Source organism: Pelmatolapia mariae, linkage group LG22, assembly GCF_036321145.2.
Source record: "Pelmatolapia mariae isolate MD_Pm_ZW linkage group LG22, Pm_UMD_F_2, whole genome shotgun sequence".
Classification (NCBI taxonomy): Eukaryota; Metazoa; Chordata; class Actinopteri; order Cichliformes; family Cichlidae; genus Pelmatolapia; species Pelmatolapia mariae.
The window spans coordinates 11,958,041-11,978,731 of NC_086245.2; the positions used below are offsets into that span (position 1 = coordinate 11,958,041).

The 20,691-nt window shown below is 39.8% G+C and overlaps 1 protein-coding gene across 1 annotated transcript in view; it reads left to right on the plus strand.

Annotated features, from left to right (window-relative positions):
* angpt1 (angiopoietin 1) overlaps positions 1–20,691 on the plus strand; it is a 57,118-nt gene that overhangs the window by 20,345 nt on the left and 16,082 nt on the right. Inside the window, exons 2-7 of the mRNA XM_065470568.1 lie at positions 1,747–1,902; positions 2,571–2,692; positions 3,909–4,141; positions 11,235–11,362; positions 13,113–13,214; positions 17,721–17,887. Of these exons, the coding sequence (XP_065326640.1) occupies positions 1,747–1,902; positions 2,571–2,692; positions 3,909–4,141; positions 11,235–11,362; positions 13,113–13,214; positions 17,721–17,887 (908 nt within the window). The remainder of the gene's footprint in view (positions 1–1,746; positions 1,903–2,570; positions 2,693–3,908; positions 4,142–11,234; positions 11,363–13,112; positions 13,215–17,720; positions 17,888–20,691) is intronic.

The following is a 20,691-nucleotide window of genomic DNA, read 5'->3' on the forward strand; positions in this document are numbered from 1 at the left end:
CTTTGCATTTTCGTTATACACCCATTTTTCACTATCCCAATCCTCCTGCTGAGTGACACAAATTCAGCTCTGGCAGTGGAAAAAACTATTTGCTTTTACTGCCGACAATAGTTTCTGCTGGTAGTCAGTAACAGAAAAAACACTGCATTTAACTGGAGTCGAGGTTAGAAACCATCTAAATAACCCAACACCCACATAGACCTATTTTACAGCTTCCAAAGTGCTGATTTTACATGAATGGGCGTGTTTGTATAATCTCTTTTCTCCTTGGTACTTTCCACTTATGACCCTCGCAAGGTCCAGCCATGATTCAGCCACACTGAGACAAACCGTGAAGTGATAGCTGGGCTTAGGTTTCTGTCATTTGTCTCTTCAATACCCTTTTTTTTTTTCGAGATGACTTAAGCTGTGCCAAACCTCTCACTGCCCTGAGACTCGGGGTCTATGAATGTATGAAATCATCACACGAACCATAGAGTTCCAGATTTACCGATCACCTTTTCTCAGTCGTAGTCTGTGGTTCATTATCAGCCAGAATAATCCATCATTATTAGAACTTTGCAAATTCCAGACTCCTTGTTTTCTTTCCATGTCTTGATGCCAGACCATTGGAGGTTATATGAAAAGTGACACTTATATCAGTCTTGTGTAGTTCACAGCTAGATGAAGCCATATTATGTCTGAAATCCAGCCTGCAAAAATGTTTAATTTTACTTCTATATTGTCGCCAACAGAGGATATTGCATTGTACGCTTAATTCAACTTGGCAGAGCCACACCAATGGCTGAGAACTGGCAGTGTCTGCTGAAGAGCAACAGGGATCCGCCTCGGTTCTCTTTTATTATCCATCAGTCTTGGATTGATTAAAATATTGCAGTTCATTTATTTGCTATGAAAGCAAAAAAGTCTATTTTTTTTATCTGCATACAAATCATTTACTGGAAATAGTTGCAGGATAAATGTTTTCTATTAAATTATACAAACAGATAAAAAAGATATTTCTGTCACTTCTGAAAATGTTATGCCCACCAATATAAACTGTATGTGAAGTATGTGCATTGTAGCATGTAGCATAATTTCTCCTTGTTTGTATCTGACAGATTTTTAGCCAAGTGCGTAGATTTTAGCCAGTTGTGCATGGCCGCAGTTGGACACAAGTTTCTTGGTGGATTTCTGGCTACCTGCTATTATTCCCATACCCTGTATACATACCTTTATATTCTCCACTGTTTAAAAAACCAAAAGGAAAACTTGAAATGTCCTGATTATAACATAATTCAGAGTTTATATTTAATCCAGGTGATCTATGTAATTAATCTATAGGAGAACCTAAACCTTTACCGCCGTATTGTCATTTGTTTGGCTATGGAGCACAGACTAGTTTGGAGTTAAGAAGGAAAGACTTCTATCCAGACAAGCTCCGGATAATATCTATTCATCTGTTCAGGCCCCAGCTAACCACCAGCATGTTTGTGCACCTGTATGGACTAAGGTCATTCTTCAATGGAGTTCCTTTCAAATAATATGAAATAAAAAGTATGTGTTGTATTTTTCTAGATAAACTTAAGAAACCTGGATGGTGAAGATGGTTTTTTTTTCATTTATATATTAATGGGCCAATATCTTCACATACACTGTGGATGGTATATTCTGGATGTTCGTCAGTAATCACTAGTGTCAGTATGCCACTGTCTTCTTTTTTGGGTGTAAATCTGTTGCTTCTTCCTCCTTGTTTTTTTTCTGTAGATTGAGAACTACATCAAAGAGAGTATGAAAACAGAGATGGCTCAGCTGCAGCAGAGTGCTGTTCACAACCACACTGCAGCCATGTTGGAAATGGGAACCAACCTCCTCTCTCAGACTGCTGAACAAACACGCAAGCTCACTGATGTTGAGACTCAGGTAACACTTAAAAAATGCTTTCGAATGTTTTCAAATGCCTACATATTTGAGTGAATTGTTATAATAACACTGTGTAGGTATATCCTGTGCTTCACTAACTATTTTGCACATTTTTTCTTAAAAAGAAAAAGCAAACTGGCCAAAGACAATAACGATGGTGTATGAATGCCTATCGATTGCTTTCAGTACTTTGAGTACTGAAAGTTGCGTAAAGTTGACCTTTGAGTAAACGGTGATGAAAAGTAAGTGCACGGGTCATTTTTAGCTAATTTATTCAAAGTACTGAATCACCTAATGGGTTTTCACCCAAGCTGTGCTCATTTCTATTGTTTTATGGGCAATAGATTGTGTACGTCATTGATACTGCGGTTACTAAAGCACTAAAACGATAACTGCTCACAATTTTTTTTTAAAGTATAAACATAGTAGAGATAAATATGTTCTACATATTCCCATGTTCTAGGTGTAGGCTTGACAAAATGAAAACAAAGCTGGGGATTTATGTGTGGCTTGAATGTACAGTGTTTTGTTTTTTGTTTTATCTTTTTTTTTCTCAAGTGCTTTTGGTTTATCTTACATTTTGTTACATTGTTGCTGATTTATGATTACTGGGACTAACAAAGTATAATATTGATTTTTTTGTATTCTGTATTTTTTTGCCGTGGCAGGTTCTGAATCAAACATCAAGGCTTGAGATCCAGCTGCTGGAAAATTCTCTTTCAACCAACAAGTTGGAGAAGCAATTAATGGTCCAGACCAATGAGATCAGCAAGCTGCATGACAAGAACAGGTAAACACACAATACACAATACAGACTGGCAACCGAAGATAAACCGGAGGTAATAAAGATGATGTATCGATGGGCGAAAGGCCAGCAAATTTACTAAACATTTTTCACTCGCTGCTGCTGTTTGCTGCATGATTGCATAAACAAAATCAAAAGCTTACTACCAGCGCTCTCTGACATTGTTAGCAGATTTTCCAAAATAATATTTAGTTATGTAAATACCAGCAATGATAAGAAGCTCATACTCTCTTCGTGCTCAGTAGATCCCACTAAACCCCACGAAGCCTCGCTTTCCGTTTTGGACCACTTTGTATTTGTTGCAAAATCAAGCAATTAAAATATTGCTTTTGGATACGTTTTCATGACTCTAAACCATGTTCTTTACAGTGATTAGACCTGTGGGATTGTGTTACATGATGTAGTTTTTCAGTCCATAGGTCTCACTGCGATATCCGCAGAGACTGAGACAATCACTTAAGAAAAAAAAGATCGCCATTTGAAAGCATAGTTTCTGGTGAATCAGACTTCAGTTATGCTTGAAGCTTATGGACATAGATTTCCGAGAGCAATTTTCCTAAGCTTAAGCAATTATAACATTATTCAATCTCATATGTATTTCCTTTACCGATCTTATAACTGCGGGAAGGATATGATTATGAATTTGATGTCAGCTTCTATCATCTTTGAGGTATTAGATTGTAAAGCTCCGATGCCGTAATAGCGTATTCACTTACCTCAGATGGGCCTGCAAAGTGAACAATGAAGCACATGTTTATACTGTGTGAGGAAAACATGGCAACTAAGCCTACAGACATCATTGTTTGTATTTTAGTCAGGGAAAGTTCCTGAATTGGAGTTCTCTAATCACCTCATGGGAGATAGTGAGGGGAGTATTGCCACATGTTGATTATAATTACTTTGGGTGTCTGTCATAGGCGACGCAGTGGGAACCAAAAGTCAAATATGAAGAAATTTAAATAAATATGTTTTAATCACCTGATCCCTACTCATAATTGCAAATAAATGAAACAGATATGTATTGCATAACTAGTAAATCAGAGGCAGGATTAAAGCATAAACTGCCAAACAACTGTGGATCAGTTTAAATCCTGTGAAAACAAATGTAATTCCAGAGGCGTTGGATGACCTGGAAGGAAATAATAATTAACAACTTCACCATGTTCCATAATAAACTCTTTCGTTTTGCTTTTCCCCTCAGCTTCCTAGAGCAGAAGATGTTAGAGATGGAGATGAGACACCGTGAGGAGTTAGAGACACTGAAGCAGGAAAAGGGAAGTCTCCAAAACCTCGTGGGAAGGCAGAGCGGAGTTATCAGAGAGCTGGAAGCCCAGCTGAGCCGGGCCACAGGAAACAGCACGGCACTGCAGAGACAGCAGCAGGAGATGATGGACACTGTCCACAACCTGCTCAACCTCTGCTCTAAAGATGGAGGTAAGCAAACTGGAGTCGTAAATGTGTAAAAGTTTGGAATGTTTGAAAGCGTAAATATTGTTTTACACAATGGCCATCTTGGAAAAGTATATCTTTTGAAGTCTAGTGAAGTCAAGCGGCTTTATTGTCATTTCAAGCATGTGCAGTGGTACTGTACACAGTGAAACGAGACAGCGTTCCTCCATAACCATGGTGCTACATATATAAGATACAACAGACAACACAGGAGAGGTCTGTGGTGCCAAAGAAGTAGATGAAGACAAGTCAAGAATTCTGAGAGCAAAAAGCTTTGAGAAATACTTTTTATTCAACCCTAAGCAAATTATGTGGTTACAGTTGCTCCAACTTCTTAAACCTAATAGCAATAAAACAGAATTCATTTTAACAGGCACCAAATCAAAACTGACTAAAGTCCCAACCAGAAGTCTATCACTATCCATTGATAACTCTGTTGTCACACCCTCCCCTCAGGTTAAGAGTCTTGCTGTCATCCTCGATAGCACTCTTTCCTTCACAGCACATATAAATAATATCACTCGGTCTTCCTATTTTTGTCTCCTTAATATTAACCGCCTGCGTCCTTCACTCACTCCTAACAGTACTACCATACTTGTCAATGCTGTTGTCACATCTCGTTTAGATTACTGTAATTCTCTTCTTTACGGTGTACCTCATAAATCTCTCCATAAATTGCAGTTAGTTCAAAATACAGCTGCTCATATTGTATCCAGAATTAGATCCACTGAACATATAACACCTGTTCTTAAACAGCTTCATTGGCTTCCAGTTCACCTCCGTGCCAATTTCAAGATCCTGCTTCTTACTTTCAAAGCGCTTCATAACCTCGCTCCTCCATATTCATCTGATCTTCTCCATACATACTCACCCCCTCGTACACTTCGCTCTTCTTCAGCTTCCCTTCTGTCTGTTCCACCTGTTCGCCTGACTACCATGGGACTCAGATCCTTTAGTTGTTCTGCCCCAAGACTTTGGATGGAACTTCCACCAGATCTCTGGACCACAAACTCTCTCACCACTTTGAAATCACGTCTCAAAACCCATCTATTCAGAATTCCATACGCCTGATCTGTCTTAGTCCATTTTTACCGTGCTCAGCTTTTATACTTGATTTTATATCTTCATGCTTGTTTTTTTTTTATTTACCTTATGTTTAAATTTTATTTTGCTTTGTTTAATTATATTGTATTGTTGCTACTGTTCTGTGCTATTGTAAGGTGACCTTGAGGGTCTTAAAAGCGCCTGTAATAAGACAATAAGGACAGCAACAAACTGAATTAAATCAAACAATACAATATATTACAAAGTTACAAAATGTAAGAAATAGCTCTAACATATATACAAACAGCTCAACTATAAATATCCAGAATATTACAGAGATTAAATATATATGATTGACATTTTACTCTAAACTGTAAACTTTGTTATTTGTTTTCACAGTAGAGAATGTGCAAAAGGGTGTAAGTATTGCACTGTGTACTGTGAATAAGATGGAGGAGTTGTACAGGGAGATCCTGTGACTGGCAACCCACTGCTGTGTGTAAATACAGCCTCAAATAGACACTTGCTTAACTTTAAATTCTTACTTTTGTTTCACCCTAAATCAAAAATCTAGACCGTCCAGAATTCACCGGCTTGGACTATAATGGGGAAGAAAGGTTTATATTTATGTTTCTTTAAGACTTGTCAATCATCCATTGGTCGGACGTGCACTGCTCTAAATGTTTTCTACCCCCATCACCGATGACCCTAACGCAAGAAGATGCCTATTGACCTTTGCCAGACCACAATGTGAAAAGCAAAGTTTGTGGATTGGCTATGTTAAGTTTGACCCGTGAGGCAGCAAGCTGTTTTGGATTACTTAGTTCCTCTGGTCAGATCTTTCTGTTACAATAGCTTTGATTTGACAATCCTTGCGATATTATGATGAAACCAGTTCTACAAACCTTACCCCATGCAGAGAGACACAGGGATGCACTAGCTATAATGCCGAGCACCATTGAGAGCAGCATGAAGAAAGAAACATGCTTCTTATTGTAACCCGATGTGCTCCCGTTAAAGCAATTTAGTGGCTCTCGTAAACCAGCGTGGTGCACTTTTCACAACAATCGCTTTTCACGCTTTAATTTTATAAAGTCCGTGTACACGGCTTCAGCGAGATGTTACACACGACTCTGTCCATGAAGTAATTGGCTTATTTCATTCCTCTGGGTCCCTCACTGTTAATACGAGACTAGGGATTTCCCTTTTGGCCTAATGTTTGACCCGACAGCAATGCAACCTTTCTTGTTCGGTCAAACACAGTGAACTCATTTACCCCCTTCTCAGGCATTTAAACATTAAAACCTACTTGATCCTAACATTTGCCCAAAATCCCTTTGGTCACAGGAGATTTGACATGCATGTCCGTGTCAGGGGGGATGGTTGCAACCTCATTTCCATTTGTGGATTTCCTGCAGAGACGCCTCGAGACCCCACAGTGCTTCTCGACGTTTCCCATCAGACAGGAAACAACAAGGGCTTGAAAGGATGAAGGAGTCATGAGCGGATAGCTGCTGCACATGATTAACACATGCTTTGTATTTATCATGCTGCTGCCTTTTGTAATTTTAATGTTCCATGCAGAAAAAGGTCACGGACTGCCTCTATGCTTAGTCTGGATTTGTATATATTACATTTAATTACCAGAGGTCTTTTGGGACCCTTTTGGCCTGCCTGGGCCATATGGATCATCTGCACATTCCTTATATTAAGATGCGTGTCTTGATGTGAGACTTGTAGATCTCAGTTTTGCTGTTGTTGTTGTAATTTAACAACATTGATTAAATTCTCTGGTAATCATTATTTTATAGCGTATAACTCAGTACCATGTGTGGCATTTTTAGAGTTGGTTAGGTGAGCAGGGTATCCCAGCCCATCCCCCAGCCCATGATTGGTGGCTACCCTAATAAGAGGGGATAGAAATGGAACGTGGCCACTGCTGCTCTGTGGTTGGTCCTTTCCTCTTCCAAGGGGGTGTTGAAGGTTGGGGCGGGCATGCAGGTCAGAGGTCTGCCCTTTCCTCACCCCAGCCCAGATAAGTCAAACTGTAATAGCTCCTGGGGGAAGCCCTGTCTGAAGAAGGTGAAGGAGTTGGTAGAGCTCACTGGTCATCTGATTCACCGCCCCTGTTTTTCTGCAGCATTTAAAGCACAGAAGAAGCAGAGCTTTGTTTTTCTATGTTCACGGGGGGGGGGGGGGGGGGGGGGGGGGGGGGGGGGGGCTTTAGTTTGTTTGGGAAACAAATGAGTGTTTTCATTCGAGTGAAGATTTAGCATTTTATGCCATCGGGGGGCGTCTGCTTGCGTTAATAACTTCTTGTTTGGAAAACGGAGCCTGAGCGCTTCCTTTAAAGCGTGGACTCAAATCATCTTTGAGTGCGGGGAAACTGACAGATGCTTACAAAAAGCCCTAAATTTTAAAAAAGACACTTTCCCACCAGCTGTCCATCGATTGCTTTTCCTAAAATTGAAGTTTCCAGTGTGTGTTTCAGCTGTTGCTATGCAAAGTGAGGCCGGGGAGATATTTTCAGTATGACCAGATGCTGCACTGGAGTTCTTATTTAGGTTGCAATCATTACTCGAACCTCATTAGAGAGCAGTGAGCCACACATTGTTATGAACAATACCTGACCTCAGCTTTGGAACACTGTGCTAAAAAAAAATCTGGCTGCTAAATGTGATTTTGTTTTACAGTGTTCTATTATCCAACTAAATGAATGACATTCATCATTTTTACAACTGCTTAGTCAGAATATAATTATTTTAAGGTTCCATGCAATGCCTAAAAAACATGGCCTTTTCTCTGTGTAATGCCCTAAAAAAAAAAGCATGGTAAACCACTTCATTAGACGCTCCAGACCAAATTTGCTGCACGCGATTGTTTTCATGCTTCACTGGCTGGTTGTAAAGTGTATGCAGTTATTTCCATCCACCTGAATAACCTATCCAAAAGTAGGGATAACTCTGCTGCATTTTATAAGGGTGCAACCGAAATATTTAATTTCTTTGTAGCGATCAAACGTGCTGTTGTTGTACGTATAAGGGTAAAACTGCATATTTTATTCTGATATTTATTAAGCTAAAGTTTGCAATTTTATACATTTAAGCTACAAATTACAATTAGCGAGCATTCTAAACTGTTCTACATAATAAAACTAAAAAGATTACATAGACGGCACATGTCCCCACTAGAGGCCTTGCATAAAGAATTGTGTCATGAAAAGAAAAGTATTTGGTACACGGTAAATATTTCAAAACAAAGCCGCTTTCCAGTCCATGAACTTTGTTTGGCACCAGAGACTTGGGTTTGTGTCGTTTTCCTCCAATGATTTAGGTTGCGGTAACACTTGGTTCAGGTTAGAGAAGGGAGAATGGTTTTAGTTTAGAAGTCAGACTTTTTTTTCTCTCGTTAACTAGAACACAATAACCTCTAACCCTTTTACAAGCATCAACCAAATGAAGCCCAAACATAAAAAACATCAAAGTAAAAGAATGATTTAGCTATTGGTGGCGAAAATTTGGCAAATCATGTAAATGTTGATAGGAATGTTGAGTATAAAGAGTTGAGTATCGCTAAAACATGGTTTGCATATGGTATACCTCCTATGGAAGGTATATCCAAAAACAAATCACGTGTACGTGTTATGTGTACTTCTTCAAGAGATATAGTTGATATAAAAGTGAGAGAACCCAAAACATTTTCACGATACCAGTGACCCTCCTTATATATTACCCTCAATTCCCTGTTTGACATTCTGTAGACCGTTTTACCCCGTTACATTGTCAATTCTTTTTTTATATTTAATGATTTATTTTAAATGATTTTTCTACACTGTCCTGGGCGCACATGCTCTAGTATTTTTATACAGTACCTCGCTTCCAATTTCTCTTTGAAGTCTGTTAAGATTTCTGTTACTTGCATTTGTTCATTAGAGGCCCAGCTGGGGTCTAGTTGACCTTGAATATAAATAGCATCGTGTTCATCAACTTGACAAGTGCAGTATCTGGCAAAGGGAAGGGATAGGATTTTAATACTTTGCTATGCGATTTCTGAGATCCAAAAATAGGACAAAAGTAAATCATGTTGTAATAAATCACAAGGGCAATTATTAATCATCACTGCATTACGGTAAATGCGTTGTGGGAAGGACTTGGCATTGTTTTTCGTGTGTTTCATGCTTGATCTGCAAGTACACAAAATATAGAAATTCGCTTGCTCTCTAGTGCAATCACTTTAACTCTCAATGGCACTGAGGACTGATTATAGTCGCATGGGAGCAGGGATTTCTATGGTAGTCCATTTAGCTCCTTTATTCAACCTTCCTAGTTCAAGTATTTGGGCTCATTTGGCAAGAATCCTGATTTATGCAAACACCCAAGCCCTGCTGGTCTTTTCACATGAACCCCCAGCTGAATACGAGTCCCCGCTGAACCACAAAATATTTTTTGGTAAATAAATATTGGGACATAAATAATATTTGTAAAGCTGGGCAGCAAGCTGCTCAAGGGAGCCGCTATGAAGCTGGAGGGTCCGGTCCCCTCGGCAGACAGTCTTCTTCCACCAGGGTAGATGTCAGAGGCAATTGTGAAATAATTGTCCACGCTGTTACAGATCGAATACCAGAAAGTTCCCCTCTGACAGTGATCTTTCAGGCCTCTAAAATGTGTCCCGCTGTCTGCCAGCTTGGGGTCAATTACCGCCCGACAGGGCCGTTCTTTGTTGTATTAGAGTCTGCAGAGCAAGGGTCCACTCCGTCAACCTGTCACAGCGGGGGATTCTTGTTGCCGACACTCAATACCTTGTCAAAATGCTCCAATACTACGCCCAACTAAGCAGCCTGCTTCTGCTGAGAAGTTCTGCATCCAGGAGAGGGGGTGGGGCGGATCAAAGGATCGCTGACACATTTCACTTTTCCCTGACATTTTCTTTGACTCAACCGTTTCAACAATAAAAAACAGTGGTGTGAAAACTGAGACCAACCCCCTTCTATGAGAGGCGAAAGGCAGGGACAGGGAGGAGAGAGAATCGGAAGGTATTTCCACCAATATAACATGGGCTTGGAAAGTAAATAAAAACCACTTGTTATAACAGGAACTTGAAATTTATAGCTTGTAGTATTTTGTCCTTACCCCCTTGCTTGGTTTCAAAATAACGCTGCCATAATTATCAGCAGATGGAAATGGATGCAGCTGGTCTGTCACAGTCTAAAGCCTTCTCTCAGAGTGTGAAAATATCCAGCAATGATCACCTCTGTGCTGCAAATGAATTAGTTGCTCTAAAAGTTGATATGGTGGTTACGCTCGCAGTGAGAATTTTATTATCTTTTTTCTTCCCCCTGTGAAATATGTTGATCTGAAATATTGCACATTGATCAGCTATGGGTTTGGTGCCAATTTGTGATTCTTTTTAAACTCTACTTTTAAGATACAAGAGGTTGCACATTTTGTGGCATTCAAGTGATTTTAAAAAAAAAAGTGCTTTAATTGTTTGAAACTTCAAGAAGGATTATTTAATCATTTTTTTACTGCATGGAGTGAGATTAGAAGATAAGTAAACTCATGTTTGTGCATTTTTATGGAGCTGGAGTGAGCTCAGTGTAAAAACGGGAAGCATGTGGAAACAACTGTCCAAGCTCACTCCACAGCTCATATAAGACTTCCTTAACTTGTCACACAACCAGGCAGGAAGTCGTTCATTTTTCACATCCAGCAGTCCTGTCATTTCCAAATTTCTTTGTTTTGCTCATTAAGTAAGTGAGAGAATTGTCGAGTTTTGGAGATTTTGAGGCTTTATTTTTCACCTTTTGAACGGTCCCCCCGCTCCCTTTTTTTTACACCACATATGTTAAACAAATGGCTTTAATTGTAAACTTCAGTCAAATATAATAAAAAGAAACATAATAATCTTTTCATCCAACCCAGCAAATCCCAAAAAGCTTAGGAATTCCTTTAACGTAACCTAGTGTTTTCCAGAGAATTTTCACTCATTGAGGTTATGCAGACAAAAACATGACGAATTTCTTGTGTATCTGCAGTTGTTCCTAACAGTACAAAGGTCACGGAAGAAGAGAAGAAGTTTCGGGACTGTGCCGACCTGTACCAGGCTGGTTTCCATAAGAATGGCGTCTACACCATCCACATTAATGCACAGGAGACCAAAAAGGTGGGAAGCCATGATATCATGCAGCCAGCATTTCTCTGTAATGTGAAAATATCTCAGCTTTCATCACCTCTGAGGAGCGTTTTTATAGTGGATTTACAGGGTTTGACTTGGTTTTTTAAAAAATATTGGACTCCGCTTTCTCTGCATGAGCTAAAACCAACCCGTGGGATATTAGCCAATGATGAGTGTGAATGATGAGTGCTAGCTGCTGCGGAAATATTGAAAGCTAAAAATACATTTGGCAGCTCTGAGAGTTCAGGAGTTTAGCAGGGAGGTTAGGTGCGAAACAGGACACCACACTGCTGAGCATGGTGACAAAGGTATGTGTGTGTATGTATTTCACATCTACGCTATTGAATTTAACTGAAATGTATTTACCTGTTATGGCACCAAATATAACTAATCTAAGAGAGAAACCCAGCTTTTCCCTTTGAGCGAGCCCTTGGCCAACTTGGCTATGTTCTCTGATTGATGAGAGCGATGATTTCATGACTTAGGCAGTTTGTGTGCGAATTTCTGTTCATTGCTGTTTGGCTAATCTCCTTTTGAAATTTAAATTCACACAGCATTTTAATGTATAATGTTACTTGAGCTGTTGTTTATTATTCCAGTCTCCACGAAAGATGAGGAAACTTTGGAGGATATTTGTTAAACAGTAGGCTATCTAAGCTTCAAGCCTCTGGGTGGATAGCTCCCATAGAAGCGTCTGACGTCTTTTTGGCTGGGAGATGTCCTGTCGACTTCCATGGTGTATTACTGAGAGATCTGCCAATTTTGTTCAAACAAACCAAGTTTGAAAAGTCTGTTTTTTTACATCTATCAATCCATTTCCTTCCGCTTATCCAGTTCAGGGTCGCAGCGGGGCTGGATCTTATCCCAGCTGCCACAGGGCGAGACAGTTGTCTTTTTAGAATTAGCTATATAGGAATACTAGCTGCTGAGGAAATATAGCTAGCCTACCTGTCTTTAGCCTGGGTTGTTCATATCAGCACTGAAAGTTATTTTGTGTGTTACTTGCTATGCATAAAAGATCGAAAAACATTAAGTTAATTAAAAAAAACCCCATTATTCTATACTTTTGGCGATGGTTGTAAAGTCGATGGCCATAGCCTGTGTGTGTGTGTTTGGCATGAATGAAGAGCTAGTCTTAAAAAGAAGGGTTCTGTCTGGGCTACCGCTTTAATTATACCCAGGCTTTGTTCGTGTGTGTTCAGCTGTGTGGTCTGGCTGAGGTGAGAGACCTTCTCCGCTAAACCCCGGGGTATCCGCCTCAAAACAAAGAGTAACACTGCAGATAGAGTGCCAGTACTGCATTATCGGCTTACACACGCTGAGGTCCAAGGTTAAGGGCCACATTACACCCAGGTGTCTGCTGGTATGTGTCCATCCTGGACCTCCGCTTTGATTTTGCAGAAACAAGGACCACTGATGAGGAACATCTCAAGGGAGCTGTTGAGGGATAAGGAGACGCTGATTGAGTTTGAAGAGGACCTAGATACATTGCATTCCCAAAGATGATTCATCGAGAAAGCAAGGGAAAGGAGTGTCTAGAACCAAATAATTGTCCAAGTGACCCTGCTCTGTTTGTAAATGCCACTGAGAGTTGAAATGTTGAATGTTGAATTCATTAGTTTGGTAGTTACGTTACATCTTCTGACTATGCAAAGACCTATGGGTGTCATCAGTGTTCCATCACCTTCAGACACAGTATTTTCCAACCCTCCCTTTCTGTCCTTTTAACATTGCATAGGTCTACTGCAGAATGGAAACAGCCGGCGGCGGATGGACAGTCATCCAGCGCAGAGAAGATGGCAGCGTGGACTTCCAGAGAACGTGGAAGGAGTACAAGATGGTGAGACAAGACAAATATGTGCACGCACTTCTCCATCCATGCACTCATTCATATCCATTAAAAACGAGAGGATAATGTTTGTTCTTTAAACACGAGACAGTAAGTGAATACACACCCAGAAACTGAGTGAGCGCGCTCATCTGTATCCATTAAGCATAAATTACGAAACTGTACGATGAGCGAGACCTCCTGTTTCAAAAAAAATACGCTTCCACTGTGTGATGATGAAAAATATCGTGCACACTTTGGCCTTTACTGAACATGTTGAAAACATGAGAGTCGGGATGCACTGATCCAAGACCATTTGGAACACTTCGGCCAGATGTCATTCCTCTTCGGCAATATCTCCCCTGTCGTTTTTGTATTAGCAAAATTGTCTAGGGTATCTGAGACTTGCACTGCTCCTTAGCCGAGGCTTCACTGCTGTTATTCTTCCTCTTCTCCAACAGGAAATTACTACCTAAATCTGAAAACAAAGCATTTGTTTAGTCTCAGTTGAGCTGGGCCAGGTGTTTGTCATCAAGGATAAAGCTGTGCATATTTGCATTGAGGGTGTTAACATTTCCTACCTAGGCTGTGTTTAGATGGTAACTTGGATTTATTTTTTCTGCCTGTTGAATTGCTAGCGTTTGCTATAGTAGCTGCCTGTGTATACCTTGCACTTGCTTTCAGTTAATGTTTCCTCTTTCCCCGTATAATCAGTTTCTACTTGAGTTTTTACCTCATCTCTCAGCTGCTCTTGTTGTACAATTTATCAGTAAGTGGAAAAAGATAAAGCCATTTGGGGAATTACAAAGCAGAGAACTTGCACACTGGACCAGATATAAACCCACAGCAGTTTTTCAATGAGAAATCTTCATGTTGGCGTTTTTATTGAAAGAGCCTGAACAAACACCAACAAAAGCAATATTGGAATAGGGCAGAAGTCTCTCATTCAAAGTGACCTCAATCTCACTCTTTTGAGGTAAATGAAAAAGGTGAAAGGTCAGCAGCGTAAAAGGTAACAGAAAGATATAAAAAGATAAAAAAGAAAAGAAAAAAAACTGTCAAAACCTTCCTGCCTTGAACAGGTGCACAGAGGGAGTGCACGGAGTGCTCAGTGCAAGAGCGTGCATTCGCAGGACTTGGCTGACATTTACGCTGCTAACTAACAGCTTAGAGTCTCCTTGAAAAGTTTAGAAGTCATCAATAAGTGTTTAATTGTGTTATTAATTTTCACATTCTTGGTCTCCCAGGTCTTGTACTTACACATTTATTGTATTTAGAGGATCTGTTAATATTTCAGCCAAACCTCAGACTCAGTTTCTTTGTGAGACCACAGAGGAATGTGGCGTGTGCATTAAAATATGATCTGAAGATCATGCATGTAAGTGCATTATCAGGTGACACCTTTATTTACAGTAACTGCTCAGCTGCCCATCAGCCTGAGTCACTTCTAATGTATTAACATCATGCCATGTGTTTAAGAGGGATTAATGTCAGCAAGAAAGCAAGCAATTAAAATGTGTTTGTTGTAGTACTAGATAGTACTTGAAAACTGACTCCTTGGACCTTCAGCTAATGCAAAAACAGTTGAATTATTGAGTTTAAGTAGTTTTTTTTTTTTTTTAATAATATAGCTAAAAGCTGTAGATAAACATTTGAAACAAAAAGAACTTTAAAAAATACCCATCAATGTGCATACACTACATGACTTTAAAAAACCCTGGATTTAACTAAGCAAATAGTTAAGAGCCTTCCTATTGCACAATAACTTCAGATATTAATTGTTTTGGCTGGCAACAGATTATTTAATCCTAACTGATGCAAAAGGCCATTTCAGAAGGATCAAGTTATTGGCCTGCTTCAATCAACGAAAACAACTGAGGAGATTATTGAAGCAAATCGGGTTTGGAACTGCCCAACATGTTATTCAAATCTGGAATGAGAAAGAAATGTAGTTGGAAAAAAAGTCTTGTATGAAAGGAGATCATTTAAAAGTGTGGTGAAATCAAATAGTAAAATAATCAACAGTATGTTTAGCAGTGAAACTGGAAGCATTTCCACACAGACGATGTGAAGAGAACTCAAGGAATTGGAACAAAAAAACTATGTAACCTTAGGAATATCACTTATCTGTGAGGCTAATAAAAAAAAGGCTTTAAGTTACTAGAAGGCATAAAGATTTGACTCTGGAGCAATGGAAAAAGGTCATATGGTCTGAGTCTAGATTTATATCTTGATGCATGCTCAATCATCCAGGTAAGTTCTTCAGTCTTAGATGACTGCAGGTTTCCCCAAATTTATAATCTTATAATCTTATGCAAATGTACGGTTTATAAGATTGGGGAAACCTGCAGTCAGCTGAGACTGAAGAAGTCACTTGGATGAGTGATGAAACGTTTCTCCCACAAAACGCTAAGTCCAGATGAACATAATCAACTTTGTGGAGAACTCTTTGTACTCAACATTCATATCAACATTTACATGATTTGCCAAATTTTCGCCACCAATAGCTAAATCATTCTTTTACTTTGATGTTTTTTATGTTTGGGCTTCAAACGCCATTTGGTTGATGCTTGTAAAAGGGTTAGAGGTTATTGTGTTCTAGTTAACGAGAGAAAAAAAGTCTGATGAGTAGAATCAACTTTCGGAGAGTCTAGATTTACTCATTCCAAAGTGATGGCTGGAACAGGTTAAGAAGAGCGGCAGATAAATGTTGGTGCCTACAATACGATCCTGCAGAGGCAGTGTTGCGATCTGCGGTTTCTTTATTTGGCCGGGTCTAGGTTCATAAATGTTATGTTCCCAGAGAATACAGTCAGCTGTCTACTTGAATATACTGAATGACCAGGTTTTCCCATCAGCTGATTTTTCTTTCTTCCGTTGATGGCACCGGCTTATTCCAACATGACAACGCCACGCTTCATCAGGATCAAAGGGTGAAAGTATGGCTCAAGGAGCATGAGACATCATTGTCACACATGGATTGGCCACCACAGTCCAGATTTTAACCCCACTGAGAATCTTTGGGATGTGCTGGAGAAGACTTCATTTGGATGTTCAACCCTCCCATCATCAGGACAAGATCTGGGCGAAAAAATGAATTTGTATAAGCTTATCGAAGGATCGCCATGGTGCCGTCATCAAAGCTAAAGGCGGCCCAATAAAATATTAGTGTGTGTAACTTTTTTTTTTTTGGCTGTCACCACCCATCCTATAAGTGATAGGATGGGTGGTGCTAATAAGTTACTAAAGCTCCCCTGACAACCAAAAAAAACAAAGGTTGGGAACAAATAAGTCAGTAAGAGATATGAGATCTACATATGAGATATGAGTGCTCAACATTCACATTTCCTTTTTATCAGGACATTTTGAAAGTGTAACTGACATGCAAACCGAGCGCTCAGTCCAACAATATGACTAACCATCTCCTCATCTTTTTGTGGGCTGAGTGATGTAGATCAGGTTTGCGTGTGAGGAATCACAAAGCTTCAGAAGTATATGAGGGAAAACTGTCAAAAGATCCCCACATGCAGCCTCTTCCAAGCAAGAATTCTTGAGATAAACTGTGGTCACAGTAGGAGGCATTGGATCAAACTGAAAGCCCTTTAGATGGGAACATCTCATCAGGAGCAAGATCAATTGTAGCGACAGAGAGAAAAAGAGAGAAAGTGGTAATGGGCCCCAGCCTTTTACTCTTCCACCCACTCAGCAGGACATGGCTAAGGCCATAGGAATGCCCCGTATTTGTGTTCCTTCGTTGCTATTCTTCGTCCCTAAACACACAGAGCACAAACACAAATTCTTTCTGACTTTACCGCTTTGACAATTTCAGCCCCTCTGTTTTACAATCTTTAACAGAGCAGCCTTGACTGTCCTGTCAGACCTGTAATGTCATCTCCCTTAGTGATATTCCCCCCTCTGTAATCCACTGCTCTCGCTGCTGTCAGAAGCACTTTGCCTGTGACCGGGAGCCACTGTGATCAAATACAAACTTTGGAGTTTGTTTGAAGGAGTGTCCGTGCATGCGGTGTATGTTTTGGGAACGAATTCTTTAAGTAATAATGACTTAAACATGTGTGACTTTAGTGGAAGACAGAAATGGAAAAAAGGTGTGCTTCTAATTCAGCTGGTATCGATTTTTGTACTTTTATACATAGGTAAGTCCATCCAAGTTAAAGACTAAGCCAAAAGCATGCTCAAGAAACATGAATAAAATATGTCTGATATATAGTCGAAGTCTTATCTATTTGGGGTAGGACGCTACAGCAGTACAAGAGCATTTCTGCTGGTGGATAAACAACCACAGTATTTATTATCAGAGACGGTTTGTTCTGATCTAATTGCTGATTGGCAAAAAAGAAAAAGTAAATTAGAAAATTCCTTCCCATTCATGCCATAATCCTCTAGTGTGAAGATGTTATCATCCAAGGGATGATCTCAAGTTCTGAAGTTTATGCTTTACAAAAAGCATTGTCAGTGGTATTTACATGCTGATTATTGAATTTTTATTTTTCATTGCAGGGTTTTGGGATCCTGTCTGCAGAGCATTGGTTGGGAAATGAGTACGTTTACCAGCTGACGAACCAGAGGCAGTATGCCCTCCGTGTAGAGCTGACCGACTGGGACGGGCTCCAAGCCTTTTCACTGTACGATCGCTTCCAAATAGGCAGTGAGAAGCAAAACTACAGGTAATAGTGTACCTGATTATTGTGTTTTCAGGCCAGTATTTGCTTATTATTGCCATGTTACCAGTGTTGGGTGTAGCCAGCTACAAAGTAACACATTATCGTAGTCATATTTTATTGCACAAAAGAACATAGCATGATGGTAATGTGCAAATTGCATCCAAAACAGAAACAACTGTATTCTACTATAACACTCAGTCTGTGCTAACATCTGCACCATAAGCACTTTAAAAGATGGTCGAAGCTTCTGTGAGGTTACCTACTGGTTTCTGTAGTCCCATGTTGAAGACTCAAGTTGAAAGTTTCTGCAATTGCCATCTTGGTTGCAAACAAACGCATGAGACAAGGAGGGTTGTTTGACTTTGAATCGCATGGTATGACTACAATTTGCAAAATAGACTTCATGTTTTACTGAATATGACACAAAACGAGTGACTGAGGACATAAACTGGTCACTAAAGTGTTTATAGACATCAAGGCAAAAGGGAACATTTTGTCTTGATGTCTTGTGGCCTTGACATCAAATGTAGTTTATTTAAAGGGAGAATGCTACACAAAGAACGCAAAGCTAGTGAATGAAGCCCAAGTCATGTTAGAACTGCGCATGATTAGCGGCCCGGCCTTATTAGCGTGACTGTCAGCTAAAAGGCAGTTCAACATTAAAATCTCTCTTCACACACACTTCACCTTGAGTGTGGCAACGCTCTCAGGCCAACTCTTTAGCTTAGAACAAATACCACCAGAAACAATGCTTTTCCAAACGCTCGTACTTCGTGTTTAGTAGCAATTAGCAAATATTAGTATGCCAGCATGGTGAAGATTAGCCTGTTAGCTTTGTCACTGTTCACTTGTTAGCATGATGTCACTAGTGCTTTGCCCAATGCACTGCTGTGTCTCATTACAGCTTCAAAGCCACTGCCATAGTCCTAGGCTTTTACACAATGTTGACACAGTTCAGTCCAAACACAGCAGAGTGTCAGTCAAGTTTTGGCAGTGTTCAAAGCCCAACAAACAATCAAAATTATTCACGTAATATGGAAGCAAACAGTCTTAAAGCATAAAAATATGTTTTGAGTCACAGTTACATACACAGAGTGAGTCAAATGAAAGCTATTACACAGCCTGTGTGGACAGAATTGATTAAGAGCGAAGTATATTTGTTCCATCAGACAGCCGTGAAATGAATGATTGAAACGGCTGTTGTGTAAACAGTAAAGTGCTTTCAGAACTCAACTATCACACAACACAATGGGGTGTTTAATGTGCGTTCGGGATTTTGCCCAAGGGCACTTAGACTTGCAGGCTGAAGAAGCCAGGGATCAACCTGCCTCCTGAGCCACGGACTTCTCAGGGTGCGGACAAAGATTTGGTCTTCTCTTCACCTTTCCGTGCCTACATCATTGCACATCTGGACATTGTGAGACTGTATCTATAGTATATATCTGAAATGAAGCAAGGAAAAAAAATAAATTACACCGGAAAATAATACTTTAGTGGTAAGAAAAAAATGTTCAAAAGTGTTAAGATTATAACCATGAATTGTAACCGAGCTTTCCAGACACCTCAATCATGTCTTTCCTGTTATATAAGTCTGTGGTGAGGTTTGTCTCGTAGCAAATTCCTTCCAGCCCAAATGTATTGCTTGTCATCGTCTCCTCATTGCAAACTGTACTTTGATTTGATGAATGCTTTGTCCTTGCGTGTTGCAGGGCAAAGGTTTCTGTTTTCTTTTGAGGGGGTTAATGATAACAGGCCTCAAACTATGGCAGATGCTTGGCCCACTTAGATGTGGAAAACTGATGCAAATTCCAGAGCTCCAAGCAATTGCTGGCTTCAGAGGCGAAGGTCTGACATCTCCAATTCACTGGATGGCTGGTTCTCTGTGATAAGAAGTCCTTTTAGTTTCAAAGTGACTTTTGTTCATCTTTGAATGATGAACTAAGGAACAAGATTCTGTGGTTAAAAGCCTTTACCACAATCCATCCAGAGCTCCATCAAAGAATACAGGCCTCAAGTGTTTCCCTGCAGCAGCAAGGCCGGTAGGCCTTTTGCCATATCTAATTTTTAGAATAGTCCTGCGACGACAGGGGTTTCACTTTACAAATTTTCTGTGTTGAGAAGCTTGTACCTGGAGTGGGCTGTGTGTTTTCTCCAAGGGGCTGGAGAATGGATTTCATTTAGGCGGAAGAGATCAAGTTGTCTTTTTTGTGTTATGAGTTGAAGTTTTGAGCACTCAAAATGTGAGGACCGAATGAAACTCCATCTCTTGTTGCTTTCGGTCTTTATTTCTTGGCTGTGGTTCACAGATATGTGAAGTGCAGGCCAAACGTATTGATCAATATGTACTTTATTGTAAAAGTAAGAACTTTATGAAAGTGTTCAAAAGCTAAACACCATCCTACACATTTACATGCATTTCATTCACACTCATTTTTACACAAACAAACGCATTTATTTTTTTTAACGCCCTAATTCCCTTTGCTTTTTTTCACACATATTTTAACAGTGATTTCTTACATTTTTATATAAAAACTGTTGTTTTTGTCACACAGCAGCAGGCAAAGGGCATCCCCGGCCAATCCAGGCTGTTTTAAACTCAGTTTCATACTGCTAAGGAGACATGCAGATCTCTATAAATAGATATGTTCTTGAAAAATAGTTGTGGTATGATAATCACTCATTGCTGCTCTGAAACACGGGCCAAAACAAACCAGATGGCCAGTCCCAAACAAACCGGTATTGCCACATTCTGTTTTGGGCTTTTTTTCTTCTGCTTTGGCACCTACTTCCTCTTAAATGTAGAAGAA